The sequence below is a fragment of the Carcharhinus amblyrhynchos genome, chromosome 16, assembly GCF_965287045.1.
Source record: "Carcharhinus amblyrhynchos chromosome 16, sCarAmb.v2.hapA, whole genome shotgun sequence".
Taxonomy (NCBI): Eukaryota; Metazoa; Chordata; class Chondrichthyes; order Carcharhiniformes; family Carcharhinidae; genus Carcharhinus; species Carcharhinus amblyrhynchos.
Genome location: NC_137339.1, coordinates 29359040 through 29382542, shown reverse-complemented (window position 1 = coordinate 29382542; position 23503 = coordinate 29359040). Strand labels below are relative to the sequence as shown.

Below are 23503 nucleotides of genomic sequence, written 5' to 3'. Positions count from 1 at the left end.
TAATTTAAAAGGTGATTCAAAATATCTTCTAATAAATGTGTAATTGTAAGGAGATATAATGAGGTGGGGTGGCCCCATTCGGGACAGAGAAAGTGGTATATATTTAGAGGGGTAGGGTGAGGTCAGAATACTTAATGTGTACTTTGTATCGGTGTTTACGAAGGAACAGGATGCTGACAACAATATCAGTGAACATAAGAACATAAGAAATAGGAGCAGGAGTAGGCCATCCAGCCCTTCGAGCCTGCCCCGCCATTCAATAAGATTATGGCTGATCTGAAGTGGCTCAGTTCCACTTTCCCGCTTTCTCCCCATAACCCTTAATCCCCTTGCCTACCAAAAACCTATCTACCCGTGTCTTAAATATATTTAGCGAGGTAGCCTCCACCACTTCAACGGGCAGAGAATTCCAGAGATTCACCACCCTTTGAGTGAAGAAGTTCCTCCTCAACTCTGTTCTAAACCGCCCCCCCTTTATCTTGAGGCTGTGCCCTCTAGTCCTGCTGTCCTTTTTGAGCGGGAAGAACCTCTCCACCTCTACCCTGTCCATCCCTTTCATCATCTTATACGTCTCAATAAGATTCCCCCTCATCCTTCTAAACTCAAACGAGTACAAGCCCAGTCTATTCAGCGTCTCCTCATAGCTCAACCTCCTCAACTCTGGTATCAGCCTAGTGAACCTCCTCTGCTCTCCCTCCAAGGCCAAAATATCCTTGCGCAAGTGCGGCGACCAAAACTACACACAGTACTCCAGCTGCGGCCTCACCAGTGCCCTGTACAGTTGCAGCAAGATCTCCCTACTTTTATATTCAATCCCCTTTGCTATGAAGGCCAGCATCCCATTTGCCTTCCTGACCACCTGCTGCACCTGTAGGCTGGGTTTTTGCGACTCATGGACAAGGACCCCCAGGTCCCTCTGCACCACAGCATGCTGCAGCTTTTCGCCCTGTAAGTAGTAGTCCTTCCTACTATTATTCCTACCAAAGTGGATAACCTCACACTTGCTAACATTGTATTCCATCTGCCAGGTCCTCGCCCACTCGCTCAGCCTATCTAGATCCCTCTGCAGACTTTCCGCACCCTCCGCACAATTTGCTGTTCCACTTACCTTTGTGTCATCGGCAAATTTCGACACCTTACACTCGGCTCCCTCCTCCAAATCATCTATATAAATGGTAAATAGCTGAGGCCCCAGCACTGATCCCTGGGGCACTCCACTAGTCACCAACCGCCAATCCGAATAGCACCCATTGACACCCACTCTCTGCCTCCTATTTGACAGCCAATCCCCTATCCATGCTAACACCTTACCCCCAACTCCATGCCCCCTAACCTTCTGTAACAACCTTTTGTGTGGCACCTTATCAAACGTCTTTTGAAAATCGAGAAACACCACATCTACCAGTTCCCCTCTATCCACTGCACTAGACACATCCTCATAGAATTCCAATAAATTCGTCAGACACGACTTCCCCTTAACGAATCTGTGCTGTGTCTGCTCTATCAAACAATTCTTCTCAAGTTGCCTCGCTATTTTCTCTTTGATTACGGATTCAAGCATTTTTCCTACAACAGACGTTAAACTAACCGGCCTATAATTCCCTGCCTTTTGCCTGCTACCCTTTTTAAACAGCGACGTAACATGAGCCGTTTTCCAATCTTCCGGCACTTCCCCGGAATCCAGCGAGAAAATAATCACCAAGGCATCCACTATCACCTCCGCCATTTCCTTCAGAACCCTTGGATGCATTCCATCCGGTCCTGGGGACTTGTCCACCATCAGTCCCTCTAGTCTGTCGAGAACTGCCTCTCTAGTAACAATGATCTCATTCAGGCCCTCAACTCCTACCATCTTTCCATCGTTAACACCCGGCAAACTATTCGCATCCTCCTCCGTGAAGACCGAAGCAAAAACGTTATTCAAGGCCTCAGCCATTTCCTCATCCCCTACCACTAAATCCCCCCTCCCATCCTCTAAGGGTCCAACATTCACCCTAGCCAGCCTCCTCCTTTTTATATATTTATAAAAACTCTCACTATCCTCAGTGGAAGTGAGGATGGGGTGAAAATAGATATGAAAGGATGTGGGAGGTTACTGAAGGTTGTGGGAGTGGAGATAGCAGAAGAGCTTGCCATAACTTTCCAATCTTTTCTGGATACAGGAAGAGGTGCCAGATTGGAAAATTGATGATGATAAACCCTTATTTAAGGAGGGGCTTAGACCATTCCTAGTAACTACAGGCCACTCAGTTTAAGATCTGACTGGTCGGAAACAATAATCTAGGGGAGAAAACAGCAGGCATTTGGAGAGGTTTCAGTTAATTAGGGAGGACCAGCATAAATTCTGGTAAATTCCGCTAGCCTATCCTGTTGACATCAATTGGTTTGTCACATCGAGGTTTGGCTATCATCAGCAAATTTACAAAAGAGTGGTCCATGCATTGATCCTTGGGGAACACTACTGTAGCATCCTTTCTTCTGAAAAACAACTGATGAGGGGTAGTCATCAGTTGTTTTTCAGAAGAAAGGATGCTACAGTAGTGTTCCCCAAGGATCAATGCATGGAACTCCTAGTATAAAGGCCATTGTTTTAAATTTACTACAATGAATAGACTAGGTTAAGGAGATTACAAGGTGCCTTATGTATAGAATAAAGATTCACTATGTGCCTAATATGATATATGCAAAGGTATTATCTATTAATCACATATAATCATTAATAATTAATTTTTAAACAAGTATTGTAACTAAAATGTAGTTTTAAATGTGTTTGTGAGCCTTGGCCAAACAATGATTCATTTGCTCAGCATGATGGGAAGTAAACAGCAGCAGACATGCCACATTCTTTGAGACAATGAAACATAGTGAGCAGTTCATTCTTATCAGCATGGGTTAGGCAGCTGCAAGTTAATCACGGGTCAGGAATGAATGAGAGTATATTCACTCCTGGTTAGCGAGAGGCTGTGCTGTCTCTCGGACTGCTAAGAAGGGACTGGATTCAAGCAAGAGAACTGGCTCTTGTACCAATTAAAATATGCAGATTTTCACAGTAGTCTTGAACATACCAGATTTACGTAGCTAGGTTTCCTAGTAACGAGGACGGATTTTTAGGTACAACGGACTACTAAGCTCCTATTCCTGTTGATAGGTGGATAATTATTGGCTAAGGTACTACTGTGTAATATTTAATTAGGCCCTCTAGTTTGGATGATAAGCTGGGTGAGGAATTAAAGTGTTTAGAAGAGTACATCAATCTCACATTTGTTACTGTTACAATAGGGAAGATAGTCAGAACTGACTGTTTTCTCTCCTGTTGCATGCATTAGTAGTAAATGTATTTTCATTTTTTTAACTACATGCTGTCTTTTATAGTCTTTGTATTGGTTGAACGAGATCAGCTGAGTACAAGACACACCAGTGGGACACCTCAGAAAATTCCTCTTACAACAACCATTTACTGTGACTCACTAATACCTGTCATTAAGCCTACTTTTATCCAAGCTGACACTGACCCTCCAATTCATGAGTCTCAATTTTGTTAGCTAGCCTTTCATGTGGTACTTTATCAAATGCTTTCTTAAAATCCATAAAACCATTATTCGCTGCATTTATTTCATCAGCTTTCTCTCTTCCTTTATCAGAAATTAAATTAGTCAAAAATGATCTGTCTTTTATAAACACTAGACATGGAACTTGGTTCTAGACAGACTACAGACATACTCTAATATCTACTTTCCACTTGTTCATTAGCACTACATCTAAACAGGTTACAGAAAAGGCACATTGTACCTAAGCATGATTTAAACTACTCTTTCTCAAGAGTGACTGACGCATGACTGACCAATGTCAATGGTACACCATCACCCACATCATACATTAGCATTTTTCCATTTATCAACCATTTAATGTGCTTAAAAATTTGAAGGTGGCAGGGCATGTTGAGGGAGTAGACAGCAAGAATATGGGATCTCGGGCTTCAGAAAAAGAGATATGGAGTATAAAACCAGGGAAGTTATACTGAATTTGTATAAAGTCTGGTTAGGCCACAACAAGAGTACTGCATCTCATTCTGAGCACCACATTTTAGGAAGAATGTGAGAGTCGTCGAGATTTGTTCGAATGATTCTGGGGATGAGTGAATTTAGCTACAAGTTTAGGTTGGAGAAACTGCAGTTAATCTTCTTGGAGTAACAGGAGATTGAGGGGAGATTTGAGAGAGCTATACAAGATTAAGACAAATCATGAGAGCTATACATAAGAACATAAGAAATAGGAGCAGGAGTAGGCCATCTAGCCCTTCGAGCCTGCCCCGCCATTCAATAAGATCATGGCTGATCTGAAGTGGCCCAGTTCCACTTTCTCCCCATAACCCTTAATTCCCTTGCCTACCAAAAACCTATCTACCCATGTCTTAAATATATTTAGCAAGGTAGCCTCCACCACTTCAACGGGCAGAGAATTCCAGAGATTCACCACCCTTTGAGTGAAGTTCCTCCTCAACTCCGTTCTAAACTGCACCCCACCTTATCTTGAGGCTGTGCCCTCTCGTCCTGTTGTCCTTTCTGAGCGGGAAGAATCTCTCTACCTCTACCCTATCCATCCCCTTCATTATCTTATACATCTCTATAAGATTCCCCCCTCATCCTTCTAAACTCCAACGAGTACAGGCCCAGTCTATTTAGTCTCTCTTCATAGTCCAACCCCCTCATCTCCGGTATCAGCCTAGTGAACCTCCTCTGCACTCCCTCCAAGGCCAAAATATCCTTGCACAAGTGCGGCGACCAAAACTGCACACAGTACTCCAGCTGCGGCCTCACCAGTGCCCTGTACAGTTGCAGCAAGACCTCCCTGCTTTTATATTCTATCCCCCTCGCTATAAAGGCCAGCATTCCATTCACCTTCTTGATCACCTGCTGCACCTGTAGGCTGGGTTTTTGCGGCTCATGCACAAGGACTCCCAGGTCCCTCTACACTGTAGCATGCTGCAGCTTTTCGCCCTTTCAATAATAATCCCTCCTACTATTATTCCTGCCAAAGTGGATAGCCTCACACTTGCTAACATTGTACTCCATCTGCCACGTCCTCGCCCACTCACTCAGCCTATCCAGATCCCTCTGCAGACTTTCCACACCCTCTGCACAATTTGCTTTTCCACTCATCTTTGTGTCATCAGCAAATTTCATCACCCTACACTCAGCCCCCTCCTCCAGATCATCTATATAAATGGTAAATAGCTGAGGCCCCAGCACCGATCCCTGGGGCACTCCACTAGTCACCAACTGCCAATCAGAATAGCACCCACTGATACCAACTCTCTGCCTCGTATTAGACAGCCAATCCTCTATCCACGCTAACACCTTACCCCCAACTCCATGCCCACTAACCTTCTGAAGCAACCTTTTGTGCGGCACCTTATCAATCACCTTTTGAAAATCGAGAAACACCACATCCACCGGTTCCCCTCCGTCTACCGCACGAGTCACATCCTCATAGAATTCCAATAAATTTGTCAAACACGACTTCCCCTTAACGAATCCGTGCTGCGTCTGCTCTATCAAACAATTCTTCTCTAGGTGCCTCGCTATCTCTTCTTTGATGACGGATTCAAGCATTTTTCCAACAACAGACGTTAAACTAACCGGCCTATAATTCCCTGCCTTTTGCCTGCTACCTTTTTTAAACAGCAGCATAACATCAGCTGTTTTCCAACCTTCCGGCACTTCCCCGGAATCCAGCGAAGTTTGGTAAATAATCACTAAGGCATCTACTATCACCTCTGCCATTTCCTTCAGAACCCTGGGATGCATTCCATCTGGTCCTGGGGACTTGTCCACCATCAGTCCCGCTAGTCGATCAAGCACTACCTCTCCAGTGACAGTAATCGCATTCAGGCCCTCAACTCCTACCATCCTTCTATCTTTAATATTCGGCAAATTATTCGCGTCCTCCTCCGTGAAGACCGAGGCAAAAAACTTATTTAAGGCCTCAGCCATTTCCTCATCTCCCACCACTAAATCCCCCCTCTCATCCTCTAAGGGTCCATCATTCACTCTAGCCAGTTTCCTCCTCTTTATATATTTGTAAAAACTCTTACTGTCCTTTTTTATATTTAGTGCTAGTTTAGCTTCATAGTCTATCCTTCCTTTCTGTATCAACTTCTTGGTCAATCTTTGTTGATTTTTAAACCTCTCCCAATCTTCTACTCACCCACTACTTTTAGCCCTCTAAACGCATCAGCTTTTGATTTAATACTCTCCTTTATTTCCTTCGATAACCACAGTTGATTATCCCTTCTACGTTCCTTCTTTACCGTTGGAATATATTTCTGCTGAGCACCTAAAAAGATCTCCTTAAAGATCCTCCACTGTTCCTCAGCAGTCCTACTGACCAATCTGCGCCCCCAATCTACATTTGCCAATTCCTCTCTCATCCTATCGTACTCCCCTCTGTTCAAACAGAGGACACAGGTTTGGGACCCTACTTTCTCATCCTCCATCTGCATCAAAAACTCAACCATACAATGATCGCCCGTCCCAAGAGGATCCCTCACAACAAGATACCTAATTCTACCTGCCTCATTACATAACACCAGATCTAAGATAGCTCGCTCCCTCGTTGGTTCCATCACACACTGTTCAAGGAAACTATCCCAGCAGCATTCCAAGAACTCTTCCTCAAGCCCACCACGTCCGACATGGGTCAACCAATCAATATGTAGATTGAAATCCCCCATAATTATCACCGTTCCATTTCTGCACACATAATTTATTTGCTTGTTTATAGCCCGGCCCACCTCCAAGTTATTATTTGGGGGCCTATAAACCACACCCACCAGCGTCTTCCTTCCCTTACTGTTCCTTATCTCCACCCACAACGATTCCACGTTCTGCTCTTTGGAGCCTATATCTTCTCTTACTACCACCCTGATATTATCCTTAATCAGCAGAGCTACCCCACCCACTTTTTCCTCCCATTTATCCTTCCCAAACACTTGATACCCCTGGACATTCAGCTCCCAGACCCTGTCACCCTGCAACCACGTTTCCGTAATGGCCACCAGATCATATCCATTTGTGCTGTTCTGCGCCACCAGCTCATTCACTTTGTTCCGAATGCTTCGTGCATTCAGGTAAAGTGTCTTTATCCCAGCCTTTATCTGGACCTTATTTGAAGGAACGCTACCAACCTTTCTCATGCCCCCTACTCCCTTTATTATCGGGACATCCTCAACATTTTCCCGTGCCCATACAAAATAAAATAGACAAAGAAATCTATTCCCAAAAGCTTATGGTACAATGGCAAGGGGATATAGATTACAGGCTTCATAGAATCATAGAAACCCTAAAATGCAGAAAGAGGCCATTTGGCCCATCGAGTCTGCACTGACCACAATCCCAGCGAGGCCCTATGCCCATATCCCTATGCATTATTCACTAATTCCTCTAACCTACTCATCTCAGGACACTAAGGGGCAACTTTAGTATGGCCAATCAACCCTACGTTTGGACTGTGGGAGGAAACCGGAGCACCCTGAGGAAACCCACGCAGACACTAGGAGAATGTGCAAACTCCACACAGACAGTGGCCCGAGCCGGGAATTGAACCCAGGTCCCTGGAACTGTGAAGCAGCAGCGCTAACAACTGTGCTACCATGCCACTTTGGACAAGAGATGTAGGGAATGCAAGAAAGAAATATTTTGCACAATGAATGATAATAACCCCAAGCTCATTGCATAGGAGGGCAGTGGAAACAGAGGCAATGAATGATTTCAAAAGGAAACGGGATAAGCATTTGAGGAAATTTGCAGGGGTACATGGATAATGGGAGAATGCGACTGACTGGATTATGCTATAGAGAGTCGGCATGGCCTCAGCAGGCCAGATGGCCTCCTTCTGTGCCATAATGATTCTATTATATGAACATCTCAGGTTTTCAATTGTTTAAATACTTCAAACTCAATTGCAATGTAACCTAAACCAGATTGTACGATAAAGGTTTACAGCTGTCTGAATGGGGTTGAGAATTTTGTTCAGCTTCAATATTTTGCATAAAATTCTCTGAAAATGTTCTGAAGTAATTGGTGTTTATTTTGCTGGTTTCATTTACAAACAAGATGATTTTGCAAGATTGGAAATCTAAAACAACAATTTAAATGTTTGTATTATTTTAATGCAATAGGCTTCTCATAGTCATCAAGCCAAATGTTTATGGCTAATTTGTGACTCTACTCCTGGAGAACAGCTGGTGGAAGCAGCATAGAGGTTTGAGAGACAATTTTTAATGGCATACTTGTGCTGCCCTAAAAATTGAGCATAATAATAATCATCATAATTATCTAAGTATATATAATCTTTTTATACTCAATGTTGTTGAATGGGACAGGAAATTTCAGGCATTTGGGGATAGATTCTTAACTTGCGCTCACATAAAACCCATAGTTACAGAATGACTGCCAGTTTTACATCTGGGAGGCAGGCTGTAAAACAATCCCATTGACAGGCGGGAATTGGTCACTTTATTAACAATCACAGATTTCATCCTCCGTGACAGTGCAGCTTTAAGCATTTTTCAGCTTCACTGGACAACATATTGTACAATTGGTTTTCTGATCGATAGCTCATAAACACATCCTTTTAAAACCCTCTATCAAGTGTCACCACATCTTGCCTGCAAATCCTCCTGTCTTACGACACCAGAAAAAAAAGGTGAGTGATCAAGTCTGAGGAGGAGGATTGGAATGTATCCTGCAAAAAAAAAAGGAAACTAGGGGCAGCACAGGGGTTAGCACTGCACCAGGGACCCCCAGGTTCAATACCAGCCTTGGGTGACAGTGTGGAGTTTACGTGTTCTCCCTATGCTTTCACGGGATTCCTCTGGATGGTCTGGTTTCCTCCCACAATCCAAAGATGTCCAGGTTAGGTTGATTGGCCATGTTAAATTGCTCCTTAGTGTCAGGAGGGCTAGAAAAGTAAATAGATGGAGTTATGGGGATAGAGCCTGGGTGGGATTGTTGCAGGTTTGATGGGCCAAATGGACTGTAGGGATTCAATAAATTTTTTGAAGTTATCGTCAAGACCCACGTGGGTACACATAGCAATACCTTTCACTTGGAGGAAGTAGTTGGAGTTAAGAGAAGTTGCTCAATGTGAGAAAAGATGGAGGATAGCAAATGGAGAATTTTTGCTGGATTAAAGGAAGAAGTGGAGCACCACCAGACGGCACTGGCAGAGGGTGGAGGTGAGGATAGATTAGATGTCCATGATGAAGAGCAGAAAGTTAGTTCCTGCTCACCTTCTTGCTCAACAACTTCAGAACATGAACTCTCCCCTCCACCTTCACTCCCTTTCCATTTATTTTGTTTCATTCTCTTTCTTCTTTTCATCTCATTCATCCATTTTTGTCATCCTTCTTTCTCGCTTCCATTTTTCCACTTCTCCATTCCTGCTCTACTTTTTGCATCCCCCATCCCCACCCCCAAACAACCCCTCACCCCCTCCCTTAATGCCAACTGCCTTAACCATCTGTACCTCTGGACTGCCATTCACACATTCTGATCCCTTAATAGACACTTTTACCACTGTTTTATCCTTGGGCAGTGCCAACCTGGCCTCCTGGCACTGCCCATGGGGGAAAACTGGCAATGCCCAAGGCACAGTTTGGCACTCAAAGCTCTAGTGAATATTTCTAATTTTCTTAAAATTTTGTCCAGTTCTGTTACAGACTAAAATCATTGTTGTCAACAATAGTGGACAAAAGTATTTATGGGAGGCTTTAAGTGTTAGCAGAAGCAACAAAATATTTCCTGCTTAATATTTAGATGAGGACTTCAGATTAGTTGCAAATAAACAACTCCAAAACAGTAAACAATTCCAACAACCATGTTTAATAATGGATTTAATTTTCAACAAATCTGATTGTGAAACTATGCCATTTAACTGTGTCATTTTTGGGGGTTATTTGATTGAAGCAAAAGCTAATAAAAACAATTGCTAAAGTTTGGATTCAATTGTTTGTGGTGATTAGACAACCTGTCCTGAACTACCCCCCCCCATGCCGACACTATAGTTAAGAAAGCTCACCAACACCTCAACTTTCTCAGGAGACTATGGAAATTTGGCATGTCTACTACGACTCTCACCAGCTTTTATAGATGCACCATAGAAAGCATTCTTTCTGGTTGTATCACAGCTTGGTATGCCTCCTGCTCTGCCCAAGACCACAAGGATCTACAAAAGGTCATGAATGTAGCCCAATCCATCAAGCAAATCAGTCTCCCATCGATTGACTCTGTCTACACTTCCTGCTGCCTCAGCAAAGCAGCCAGCAAAATTAAGGACCCCACACGTTCCGGACATTCTCTCTTCCACCTGTCCCTTCGGGAAAAAGATACAAAAGTCTGAGGTCACGTACCAATCAACTCAAGAACAGCTTCTTCCCTGCTGCTGTCAGACTTTTGAATGGACTTACCTTGCATTAAGTTGATCTTTCTCTACACCCTAACTATGACTGTAACACTACATTCTGCACTCTCTCCTTTCCTTCTCTATGAACAATATGTTTTATCTGTATAGCACGCAAGAAACAACACTTTTCACTGTATGATAATACACGTGACAATAATAAATCAAATCAAATCAAACCAAGAGAGTGACTCTCCTCAATCCAATGCATACCCTGCTTGCAAGAAGTCAGAGAAGGTTAAAGTGGGATGGAGAGCAATGGTTTGTGAAATATTTAGATCCATGGTAAATTGGAGCTTTGAGGTATAAAATTGAAGTAGAAAGGAGCTGATCTTATGGAAAATATCACTGGACATTTGGGGCCTCTACGATAGCATATTGCTTAGTTATCAAAGTTAATAAGGAACTTACTTGAAGGGATGATTAGCTCCTTTGTGCTTGAGCTTTCCTTTCATTCCCTTATGTTTGGAGGGAAAACTACAACAAAGAACACAAAGAGAATGGCACAAACATATTTTGTATACAATGTAAATAGGTACATGAATGGTTAATCACACGGTTATTATTGACTTCCTTCCCCATGTAGAGCATATGTTAAGAGTTCATGGCAAAATTTATGGATGCTATTGAAAGCTGTCTGTTGCTATGACCAATAGCTCTACAGCATGCCATTCTTTAAAAAAAAGATTGAATATTATGAATGACCTTCCACCAGGTTACCACATCCCAGGCCCTATCTCCAAGATTACATTCTTAAAAATTGATTTTACCAGAAAGCGTTGTTGTACACATGCGTACCAGTAATGGATTGGTTGTGAGTATACCTGTTGCTGCAGGATCCTGCAAATGTCAATTATTTTTTGAAGTCGCCACCATCACCAGACTAAAACTCAAAGACATAAGAAATAGGGGCAGAAACAAACTATTTGGTTATTTGAGCCTGTTTCACCATTCAGTATGATTACGGCTAGTCATCTAGCTCCAATCCATTACCCTATCTGGTCCTAGATCCCTCAATTTCCCAGAGAGATTGAGACTGAGATTGATAGATTTTTGAAAATACTCAACAATGGAATATCCACATTTATCTGTGGTTGACAATTCCAAATATTCACAGTTTCTCAGTCCAAAGTGACCTGAGGTTGTGACTTCACGTTCTAGATTCCTCAGCCAGGGAAAACAACCTCAGTGTCAATCTTCTCAAGCCCCTTCAGAATCTTTTGTTTCAATGAGATCACCTCTGCACACAGTATTTCAGGTATGATCTCACTCGAGCACTGTATAATTGTAGCAAAATGTCCTTATTCTTGTACTCCCAACCCCTTGTAACAAAACAATATACAATTTGCCTTCTGAACTGCTTGTGATACATGAGTGCTAACTTTGCATTCCTTGTATGCGCACACTCAAGTCTCAATGAACACCAACATTACAACTTTTAAAATATTCTGTTTATCTATTCTTATGACCAGAGTGAATATCCCCACACTTCCCCACATTATACTGCAACTGACACCTTTTTTCACACTTACTTCACCTGTCTCATCTCTTTCCATCCTCTTTGAGTCCTCTTCAAAGTTTATAATCCCACCTAATTTTATATTACGAGCAGATTTAAATACATTACTTGGTTTCTCTGTCAAAGTCATTAATATAGGTTATAAATATCTGAGGTCCAGCCCTGATCCTTGAGGTACTCCACTAATTGCAGCCTGCTAATTTGGAAATGCCCCACTTCTCCTACTCTCTGTTCCTGTCCATTGACTAATTCAGTCATGCTAAAATATTACCCCCACTCCTTGAGCCCTCGTCTTGCATATTAACCTTATTATATGACACCTTATCAAACGACTTTTACAAAACCTAGTATATTAGCTACTGTTTTCCCTTTATCTATTCTACTTGTCACATCCATGAAAAACATTTGTCGATTACAGCTTCTCATTCATACAATCACATTATTTGTGTCTAATCATTCAACGATTTGCTAGGCGCATTATTGATTCCTGTATGCTCTGCCTGAAGGCAGGTCCTTGGCTCATTGTCTGATGCTTCATACTGACCTGTTTCCTTGGCAGCTGTTGTCAATGGCCTTCCGCTCTTGGGGAAAGGACAAGAAGACAGGTTCCAAGTCCTACCTCGGCCAGAATGGGAATCAAACCCTCGCTGTTGACGTTATTCTGAACCACACATCAACCATTTAACCAACTGAGTTAGCAAGCCCCTAAATGCATAATTAGCTTCAATACATTCTAGCATTTTCCTGATGACTGATGTCAGGCTAACTGGTCTTTAGTTTCCTGTTTGCCCACTTTCTCTGAACAGTAATATTATATTTAATATCCTTCAAACCACCGGAATCACTTTAGAAAGCAAGAACTTTTGGAAAATCATTACCAGAGCATCCATTACCTCTGCAGGTACCTCTTTTAGAACTCTAGGATGAAGGCCATAAAGGTCACCTAAGTTTCTACAATACTTTTTCTTTGTTGATATTGACTATTTCAAGTTCCTCACTCTTATTGGACCCTTGGCTATTGCCTATTTGTGGTATGAAATTCATGTCTCCTACTGGGAAGGAGATAGGCACAAATACCGGAATTTTACCAGCATGCCTGCCCTAATTCTGAGACTTGCAGAACTAAATTCTCTCTTGGCCTTGGGCGGGATTTTACGAGCCTAGCCTGAGTGAGTTTGTAAAATCCCAGCATCAGAGTGGGATGTTATTGTCTTGCTCATCTCGAACCCATAAAATCCCACTCGAGGTCAACGGAACATTCCATGGTCTGCCCCTCACCTGCACCTCTTTCCACGGTGGGCAGGATGTACTGTTTATTAATTGTTGTACACTTTAGTCCATTCACCTGATCATCCTTGGGCAACTCTTTCCTCATACCTATGTAAATTGGTTTTGCTTAAGATTTTTTTGGGGGGATTGAAATATGTCACTTTCAAACTTAATTAGCAGGACTTCCAGCCCCAGGTGGGTACAAGCCCAGTTGGCTATGGAAATTGCATTGCTGGCCAACCTGAGGATTTCCCAAAACCATCCCAGCCCTAGGCCGTTTTCTGCGCTGGCATGAATGGAACCAGCAGGCCTACTCACCTAAAAGTGACAGGTAGCTAACAAAGCTAGCTAAAGGCCTATTAAGACAATTTTTCAATTGGCCTCTGGGCCCTGGAGGCAATGGCCCAGCTCCGCAATAAATGACCTGGCTGCTGATTGTATTTTCTATTTAAAAAGTTGAAAAAGTTAGAGAGACGGTGCCTCCATCTTAAGGTGCCCTGTCCTCTGCTTAGCTGAAAAAGGTAGCCTGCTGCTTCTTCAGGACTTCAGGGCCTCCTTTTAGCCTTCCAACTTTGAGGGCTTGCCCACTATTCTTTATTTGATGCAGGGCCATCTCTCTGATCAATAACTGGTCAATTCACAAAAGAATCATGGTAGCTAGGTGACTGTACCCCCAACAGTTCAAGCTCTTGACCCCCATTTGACCCTCATGCCAGGGTCCTAAAGCCCATGAAGAAAATTTTGCTCAGTATGAATTTGACAGGAATGTAAAATAAAGCAGTACAATCAGAAATACAAATTTTTTTTTTTAAACCCTTCTTGCTTTTATGGAAAAAATGCATTCATAAACACTGTCCAGGGTTGAAAATGCCCAGAACTATTTCACCAATAAAGTGTATTACAGTGACCACTGGTTACTCCTGCTCCTTACCACGTATAAGCATGTAGGGCGAGGGGAGGTGGCCTCATCAAAACATGCTGGGCTCTAATACTTTTGGTGCCAGTTAGCAAAGATAGGGTTGAGAATGCAGGAAAAGAGGAACAGGCCAGCAACAAGTGCGCCCAGCTCAGGCAGAATTTCATTAGGCTTCATCTGTTCAAAGAATGGTTGAATTAAAGCATAGGCCAGTGAATTTTATGAGGAATTTGGGTCTGTTGCAACATTACGAAAATGATATACCAAACACACAAAGCTGGGTCAAGGGGCTGGAATTAAATTCCGACATGTCAACCTGTGGGAACACCCATTCTGAGCAGGTTTGGGAAGACTGAGAATCTGCCTGAAGCAGGCCCTAGCCACATGAGAATCCAGTGTATGCAGGTCCCAGTCAATTTTCCACCTCCTCCATTGCACACGTAGTTGATGTGCACTGGGTGTGGCTGTTGTATCCTGCAGAAATCAGGGTCCGAGTTATGACTCACTGTGCCATCCCGTGGTATAAGACATACGTTCATGATGAGAGTTCATCAGAGAAGCACGAGATAGGGAGCAACCCAGACAACACTTAGCACTTCCTCGGGTTTTGTTACACAACAGCTTTGGCCGTCACATTAGTTCAGCTCACCCTGTCTACTCGGTGTGGGCAGGCTAGACAGAACCAAACCAAACGAATAGGGAGGAAAAAAGTACCAGTAAAATGGAATGGTGATGGGAAGGAGAAAAGAAAATTATTAATTAAAGTCATGTTATCATTTTTAATGATGTGGTAATGTCAATCCATTGTTCAAAATGTCTTATTACATTGAATGTATGTGGGAAATCCATATGAAAATTAATACATGGAAAGACGACTATCCAATGGAGGAAGGTGCAATTTCAAAACGAACCTCATCCTTGAACAGTCACAATCTTCAGGTCTTTTTTTCTTTAAGTGACCCCTGACCTCTCGTAAATTCTTTATTTTAGTTTGAAGGGTTTCAATCTAAGGACAGAGGCAAAGGGACAATTACCTGCTTATAGAATTCAATCACCGAAAGCAAGCTTTTGTGTGGTGCACATAGTAAAAAGCAAACCTCTATTCATTATATTTGCAACAATGTTCCACTCTCTGAATAAATAAGGTAACTTGAAACAACCCAGCAAACCCACAGTTACTGACAGGCCACACTGAACTTGCCCTGATGTGTACCCTGTCCAAGATATTTATTTAATTGAGAGCAGAAATAGCTAGAGGGCGTAACAAAGAGGAAATAATATAGAAGATTCTTCCCCGAAGCCCAAGGACAATCAAGCAAAAACGCTAAGACATCAGTTGAATAAATACAATCTATATAACTCAAAACTGACTGACTGCAATTCACAGGCACCATTCCACTGACCCCAATACGATTAGGTTAATATGGTTCCAGACAGTATTTTATCATCCTTATCAATACTTATAACCTTTATCCAGTCCTGTACCAAGTATTCACCTAGCTCCTTTTTTTAAAATGTGTAACTGACGTAGCATTGACTGCTGGGAGCTTACTGCATATATCTACTGCTCTGTAGGGAAAAAGACACTGCTAATCTGAAGTCTTGCTTGAGGCTTGTTCACTTTATACTTGTCTCCTCTATTTTTCTGGTCCTGTTAAAGCTATCTGTTTGATCAGAAAACAAGCAATTTGAAGTATGGTATTTTTCACTGAAACAACTTAGTGTAGTAATTCATACGAGTTATTAAAATAATTTACAGAATTCAGTGATAATACCTTATAACATAAACTTTTTGAGTCAACACACAAATTAATCTCAACTACAAATCAGTTAATTATCTTGGCCTGAAAGAAAGATTTGCAATTTAGGCATTTAGCAAATTCAATGAAAATGTTCAAATGAATTATGAATTAGAAATATTTTTACACAAAAATATTCCAGACTATACATTATGCATGGCAAGAATAATTTGGCATTAATAATTTATTTTGAGATTACTGAAATTATTTACATTTTTCACTTGTCTGATAAATATCCATGCAAAAAATACTATTATAATTATTTCTCTGTACTAACCTCATGGTCAATATGCAGTTTATGATCCTTCCACGCTTGGAGTGATTTGTATAGATCTCTGTCACACTGAACAGTCTCATTGGCCAATATGTAGCACCTATATTAACAACAAAACAAAATTGTGTAGTTTCTTGCTGTTATTCAACACATTCACTGTATTCTGTAGTGTTGTGATAGTAGCACTGCATCATGACAACATTGTATAAAACCATAAGATATAGGAGCAGAATTAGGCCATTTGGCCCATCATGTTTGGTCTGCCATTCAATCATGACTCTTATGATCCTCATCCCCATTCTCCTCTCTTCTCCCCGTAACCCTTGATCCCCTTATTGATCAAGAACCTATCTATATATCTGTCTTAAAGCAATATAGCACTCCAAGATGTTTCACTGAAGTGTTAGAAAGCAAACTTTTAAATCAAGCCACATTAGGTGACATTAAGACAGATGGTCAGAAGTTTGCTTAAAGAGGCAGGTATTATAGAGTGTCTTTGAGGTTATTTTCGTTAGAAAGAAGAAGGTTACGAGGTGACTTAATTGAGGCATACAAGATGATCAGAGGGTTAGATAGGGTGGTTAGTGAGAGCCTTTTTCCTCAGATGGTGATGGCTAACATGAAGGGGCATAGCTTTAAATTAAGGGGTAGTAATTATAGGATGAATGTCAGAGGTAGATTCTTTACTCAGAGGGTAGTAAGGGCGTGGAATGCCCTGCCTGCAGCAGTTGTGGACTCGCCAATTTTAAGGGAGTTCAAATGGTCAGTGGATAGGCATATGGATAACACTGGAACAGTTTAGCTTAGAGGGTCATTAGATTGGTTCCACTGGTCGGCGCAACATCAAGGGCCGAAGAGCCTGTACTGCGCTGTAATGTTCCATGTTCTAAAGAAGGATAGAGCAGTAGAGAGGTGGAGAGATTTACTGAGGGAATTCAGAGCTTAGGGCTTTAGCACTTGAAGGCCAATCGCCGATGCTGGATCAACTAAAATGGGCATGCTCAAGAGGCCAGAATTAGAGGAGGTTGTGTAGCATGGTGGCACAGAGGTTAGTACTACTACCTCACAATGCCAGGGACCTAGGTTCAATTCTGGCATTGGGTCATTGTCTGTGTGGAGTTTGCATGTTCCCACCATGTCTGCTTGGGTTTCCTCTGTTTAAATAGCCATGCTAAATTGCCCTTTAGTGTCATGGGGAATAGCGGGGTAAATATGTGGGGTTACAGGGATAGGGGCTGAGTGGGATTGTTTTCGGTGCAAGCTTGATGGGCTGAATAGCCTCTGTAACGTAGGAATTCTATGATTTTAATGGGAGAAGATTACAGAGAAAGGTAAGAGAAAAGCAATGAGGAGAATTGGAAACAAGGCTGGAAAGTTTAAGAGCAAGGTGTTTCTCAACAGGAAGCACATGGGTGATAGGTGATTGGGATTGATGCAAGTTAAGACAGATACAGTGGAGTTTTGAATAACCTCAAGGTTATGGAGGGTGGATATTTGGAGACCAGCCAGATATACACTGTAATAGTCAAGTCTAGAGGTAACAAAAGCTTGAATAAGGTTTTCTGCAACAGATGAATTGAGACAGGAACAAAGCCAAGTAATGTTTCAGAAATGGAAATAGATGGTCTTAGTGATGGTGTGGATAGGTGGTTGAAACATCATCTCTGGGTAAAATATGACACCAAGATTGCGAATAGCCTGGTTTATCTTCAGAAAGTTGGCAGGGCGAGGGATGGAACCGGTAACTTGGGAATTTAATATTTAACTGAAGGAAAATTCTACTTATCCAGTACTAGATATCAGATAAGCAATGGTGGTTAGGTAGAAGTGGGTGTTGTCAGTGTACACGTGAAAACTGACAATGTATTTCCAGACAATGTGGCCAAGGAGCAATGAGAAACAGGACAGGGCCAAGGATAGATAGATAGTCAACACCTTTTCCCAAAGATAGGGGAGTCTAAAACTAGATGGCATAGGTTTAAAGTGAGAGGGAAGAGATACAAAATGGTCCAGAGGGACAATTGTTTCACACAGAGGGTGCTGAGTGTCTGGAACAAGCTGCCAGAGGTTGGTGAAATTTTGTCTTTTAAAAAGCATCCAGACAGGTACATGGATAAGATACATGGAGAGATATTGTCCAAATTCGGGCAATTGGAGCAAGTTTAGTGGTTTTAAAAAAAAGGGTGGCATGGACAAGTTGGGCTAAAGGGCCTACTTCCATGCTGTAAACCCCTACGACTCTATGAAAGATCCTTGAAGAACATCAAAATTAATAATGCAAGAGCTGATGCTTGCAGGTGATTGTATGGCTATGATTAGATGGTTAAGAATGGAAGCAAGCCAGCGCAGCTATGTAATATCACAGAACATAAGGCCCATAAAGGAGTACACAGATCAAGCTTCTTGGCTTCTGGTCTGGTGATTAATATATGAATGATATCAGGTATGGATAAAGGAATGGATTTTGGGGAATAATAGCTCATTTGAATAAACAGGGAAAATTGTTGGCAACTTACTTATGTGTGACTTTAATTGAACTTGGTACAATTAATTCATTACTATTGCCAGTGCCGCTGCTTTCAGCCATGTTCTCTTCTTCCTCGTCAGCTAAATCGTGTCGTTTAGTGATGTTCTTTGGCACAACTGGGTCAAATCCCTCGTCCAGATCCAGATCGTACACTTCTCCCTCAAGTTCAATGGATACTGAACGGATGGACCTATTTCTTATGTAGCTTTGCTTAAACTCTGGAAGTAAACACAGAAGTATTAATTGATAAGAGTTGACAAATGGAGCTAAGAAATTCACTGTCGAATGTGGTAATGACCGGACATCAGACTTTCAGACATTGTGGTCACAGATTGCAGAGGATGTGATGAGAGAGCATTGGCAGTGGGGTATACAAAGGAGGATTCCCTGCTTAGGTTCATTCTTTTACCATGCACTTCCTTAGTGTAAACACTTGCCTGGTCATGTTTTGTTGACACCACGCCTACTGTTACAAGATCCTCCAACTCACAATGAACAGTGCCACGTGAAATCTGCTAGCAATATTTTTAAAAATGGCGGGGGGGTGGGTGGCAGGATTTGCTGCTGCCATTATGCCCAATGTTGGGTTTATTTGGGGTCAACAAGGGTGAAAAGTCCAACAGCTCTGAAGAAGGGGAATCCTGACTCAAAAAGTTGGCTCTATTCTCTCTCCACAGATGGTGTCAGACCTGCTGAGTTTTTCCAGTGTTTCCTGTTTTTGTTCCAGATTCTAGCATCTGCAGTATTTTGCCTTTATGAACATCATCATTGCTGGTCATCAACAATTAGAATCATAGAAATCCTACAGTGCAGAAAGAAGGAGGCCATTCAGCCCATTGTGTCTGCACCGACCACAATCCCACCCAGGCCCTATCCCCATAACCCCATGCATTTACCTTAGCTAGGCCCCTGACAATAAGGGGCAATTTAGCATGGCCAATCCACCTAGCCTGGACATCTTAGGACAGTGGGAGGAAACCCACACAGAAACGGGCAAATTCCACACAGACAATGATCCAACCTGGGAATCGAACCTGGATCCCCGGCACTGTGAGGCAGCAGTGCTAACCACACCGTGCATTTTTAACCATCAGTGATGGGAGTGGTTGAATTCATCCTCCCAGGTATGGGCATGGCTATTAAGTGTGGGTGGTAATGGTAGAACAACATCGGGAATCCCTTTTCCGGTGTTTGTTTGTCACCATGGTGATGCAGTCAGTATTGCTCTGGGTAGAAAAACAGAACTAAAAATGTAAAGAGAGAGAGACATGATCCATTATGGGACAATTCATTATACTCCTTTCTCCCTGAATCTTAAAATCTGAAAAATTGTGCTCCTCTTACCAGCCAGAGTCTCCTCTTGCACACCCCCTCCTCCCCCACCTCCACTGCCTCCCTCCCTCCTCCATCCCCCCCCCCTCCCCACTGCCTCTTTCTCCCTCTTACCCCTGACCCCTCCAGAACAAAGGACTAAAATCATGATTGGGAATGACAGAATGGCAAAAAAAAAGTTAAAGCTATGATGGAAACAAGGAATCTAATATCAGAAATATATTCCAAAAGTGGATGCCTCCTAATATAATATATTATATTATATAATAATTATGTGCTGCATTCAAGAAATGTCAAATAATCCCTACAGTGCAAAGGAAGCCATTCAGCCCATCGAGTCTGCACCAACCTTACAGCAGAGCATCTTACTCAGGCCCATCGCCACCTTCCCAAATTTGTAACTATATGTATTTCCCCCGCTAATCCTCCTTACCTACACATTTTGAGACAATAAGGGGGAATTTTAGCATGGCCCACCCACCTAACCTGCATATCTTTGGAGTGTGGGAGGAAACCAGAGCACCCAGGGGTACCCCATGCAGATACTGGGAGAATGTGCAAATTCCATACAGACGGTCACCCAAGGCTGGAATTGAACCCAGGGTCCCTGGCACTGTAAGCAGCAGTACTAACCACTGGGCTGCACGATCAACTCACCAATTGAACTAAACCAGTTTTATTTTAAGCTCAAGAACTTCATACAGTTGGGTCTTCAGCCAACGTCTTTGGCATGGTAAGGAAGAGAACTGAACAACTATTGGAAAATACAGTTACATGGAAATCCAGCTAGAGAAAGAAGCAAAGAAAGGCTAAAGGAAACTAAATATGATAGAAGGTAGGTTAAAAGTAGGCTAGATGTTGAAAAATAAATGGGGATGAGAGGAGTTTGAAAAAAGATTAACACGACTAGTTGTCTGTGAGATAGCTGGGACAAAACATTTACTAAAAGTAACAGAGTAACGTGAACACAACTCTAGAAGAGGAGAATTGAAGCAAAGTCTTTCATTTTTTGAAGATAATGTTACAATTCTACTGCTTCTCCAAGGAATAAATATGTATCAAGATTCTGTGTCTTGATTCCAATCCAATATTGACCTAAGCTACCATTGCCATTGCATAAGACAACCCCTAGGTGTCACTAGAAGACAGCAAAATCGAGCCAAGGGAAGGGTTTCTCGTCTCTTGCTTCCCCAGGAATTGCCAATTAGATAGAATAATACATTCACATCCTGTAATATGAAATAGGCAGAACATTTTGCATGTTATTAAGCACAGTTATACAAGGGAAATTGCAAGCTGCTCTGAACATTTGCGGTAGGAGGTGGAAATTGAGGGTTCAGAACCCAAGATAGGTGGCACACCACCTGCCCCATTCTTTTCCTCACTTCTCTCCCCAACCTCCACTCCAGAGCATAAGACTCAGTAAGATTTTAATTTCTGGGCCTAAGTTGAATGTTCAGCACCGACTCTTGCCCAGTACCAGTTGACAGGAGTCATAATTCACTGGGGATACAGGGGTGGTTGTGGCGGCACTATGAGGTTGCTGCTGAGATTCACTGAAATATTCAATGGCAAGAAATGTGAGGGAGGTTCATGGTTGTGGGAGGGTGACAGGATTAGAAAATGTGAGAGGCCTAAGATTTTGGTTGGAGCCAGGAAGGGAACTCCTGTTTCAGGGGACCTATAAAATGTTTTAAAAAATTACTTGGGCTTCTTGTGGTCACGGTATTCATAGAATCATACAATCCCTACAGTGCAAAAGGAGGCCATTCGGCTCATCAAGCCTGCACTGACAGCAATTCCACTCAGGCCCTATATCTGTAAACCCACATACTTACCTTACTAATCCCTCTTTAAACAATGGGGAACGTGAGCATGGCCAATCAACCTAAGCTGCACATCTTTGGACTGTGGAAGGGAACTGGAGCACCAAGTGGAAATCCATGCAGGCATGGAGAGAACATGCAAACTCCGTACAGTCACCCAAGGCTGGAATCAAACCTGGGTCCCTGGTGCTGTGAGGCAGCAGTGCAAACCACTGTGTCGCCCTTCCTTTTACAGCCTGGTCTGAGACAGCATGCCCCTTGTTCTGGCCCACACTTAAAATGGTGTGCATCCTATGATGTCACTCCTTTGGGGCAGGTGGCCTTCCCATGCTGAATTCAGCAAGTTACAGAGTGGCAAAGAGGCAGGAATATGTTAGCCACACGGCACAAACAGCTCTGCTATTTTAATTCCCTGCTGATACCATGGTCAGCAACAGTCGGTTAAAAATCTGGCCTTGAATAAGTTCATATTTCATTGAGTAAATCTCTAATTTTCATGATTTATAACTGCAAGCGATTAATCATTGTAATGATTCAATAACATAGCTGTACTGATTGCTGTGTTTAATAGATTGTATAATCAATAATCAAGATACAAATTGATAATTTTCTACACTTGACACACAAGAATCCAACATGGATATTTTAACAATGCTTTGGCAGCGATAGAAATAAGCCATTTTATTTGTATTATAGTTTTTAGGGCTGGTTTTAAATGTTGTGGCATTTTTTTAGTAAAGCACATGTCTCAAGTGGGATCATTAATATAGTTTTCCCAAACTGTGTACTCTCATGCTCGATTGAACCTTGCAGCAGCGAGTTACCAACATATAGGTTTGTAAGTGGATACGCTATCCTAATGCTTTATTTGTAAATAGTACAAGCACATGGGTAGCACAGTGGTTAACACTGCTGCCTCTCAGCACCAAAGACTTGGGTTCAATTTCCAGCTTGGGTCACTGTCTGTGTGGAGTCTGCACATTTTCCCCAGGTCTGCATGGGTTTCCTCCGGGTGTTCCGATTTTCTCCCACTGTCCCAAAGACATGCTGGTTAGTGCTAAATTCTCCCTCAGTGTACCTGAACAGATGCCGGAGTGTGGTGACTAGGGACGTTTCACAGTAATGTCACTGCAGTGTTAACATAAGCCAACTTATGACACTAATAAATAAACTTTAAGAAAATTAATTGCTTACTTCGCTTGGAGAAAAGTGTCTGCTTTTGTCGTGGTACTGGGCTCATTTTGGATCCATTTTCTTCACAGTCGCAGTCTCCTCCATCAGTATTATAGTACTTGGATTGGAAACGGCTGGATCTCTTCTTGTCAGAAGCTGCCATGACAGCCATTCCTTTGCACTTATGAAGTCGGAGCTTTCCTGTGGAATCCTCCACGCACTGCCATTTCTACAATAACAATCACGTTGTTAGGTTGTAGTAAATGACCTAGGTTGCTAAGCAGTAAGATTTTGATTTGATTTATTGCCACATGTATTAACATACAGTGAGAAGTATTGTTTCTTACGCACTATTCAGACAAAGCATACCGTTCATAGAGAAGGAAACAAGGGAGTGCAGAATGTAG

At 42.3% G+C, this 23503-nt stretch overlaps 1 protein-coding gene across 5 annotated transcripts in view; it reads right to left on the bottom strand.

The window, feature by feature from the left end:
* The window catches only part of LOC145353929 (extracellular sulfatase Sulf-2-like), a 318430-nt gene that overhangs the window by 17033 nt on the left and 277894 nt on the right, over positions 1-23503 (bottom strand). For all 5 annotated transcript variants that reach the window (XM_080204931.1, XM_080204936.1, XM_080204933.1 and 2 more), the window contains 5 exons: positions 23118-23325; positions 18755-18983; positions 16242-16338; positions 15077-15171; positions 10873-10938 (listed from right to left, as the gene is read on the bottom strand). In XM_080204931.1, coding sequence (XP_080061057.1) covers positions 10873-10938; positions 15077-15171; positions 16242-16338; positions 18755-18983; positions 23118-23325 — 695 coding nt within the window. The remainder of the gene's footprint in view (positions 1-10872; positions 10939-15076; positions 15172-16241; positions 16339-18754; positions 18984-23117; positions 23326-23503) is intronic.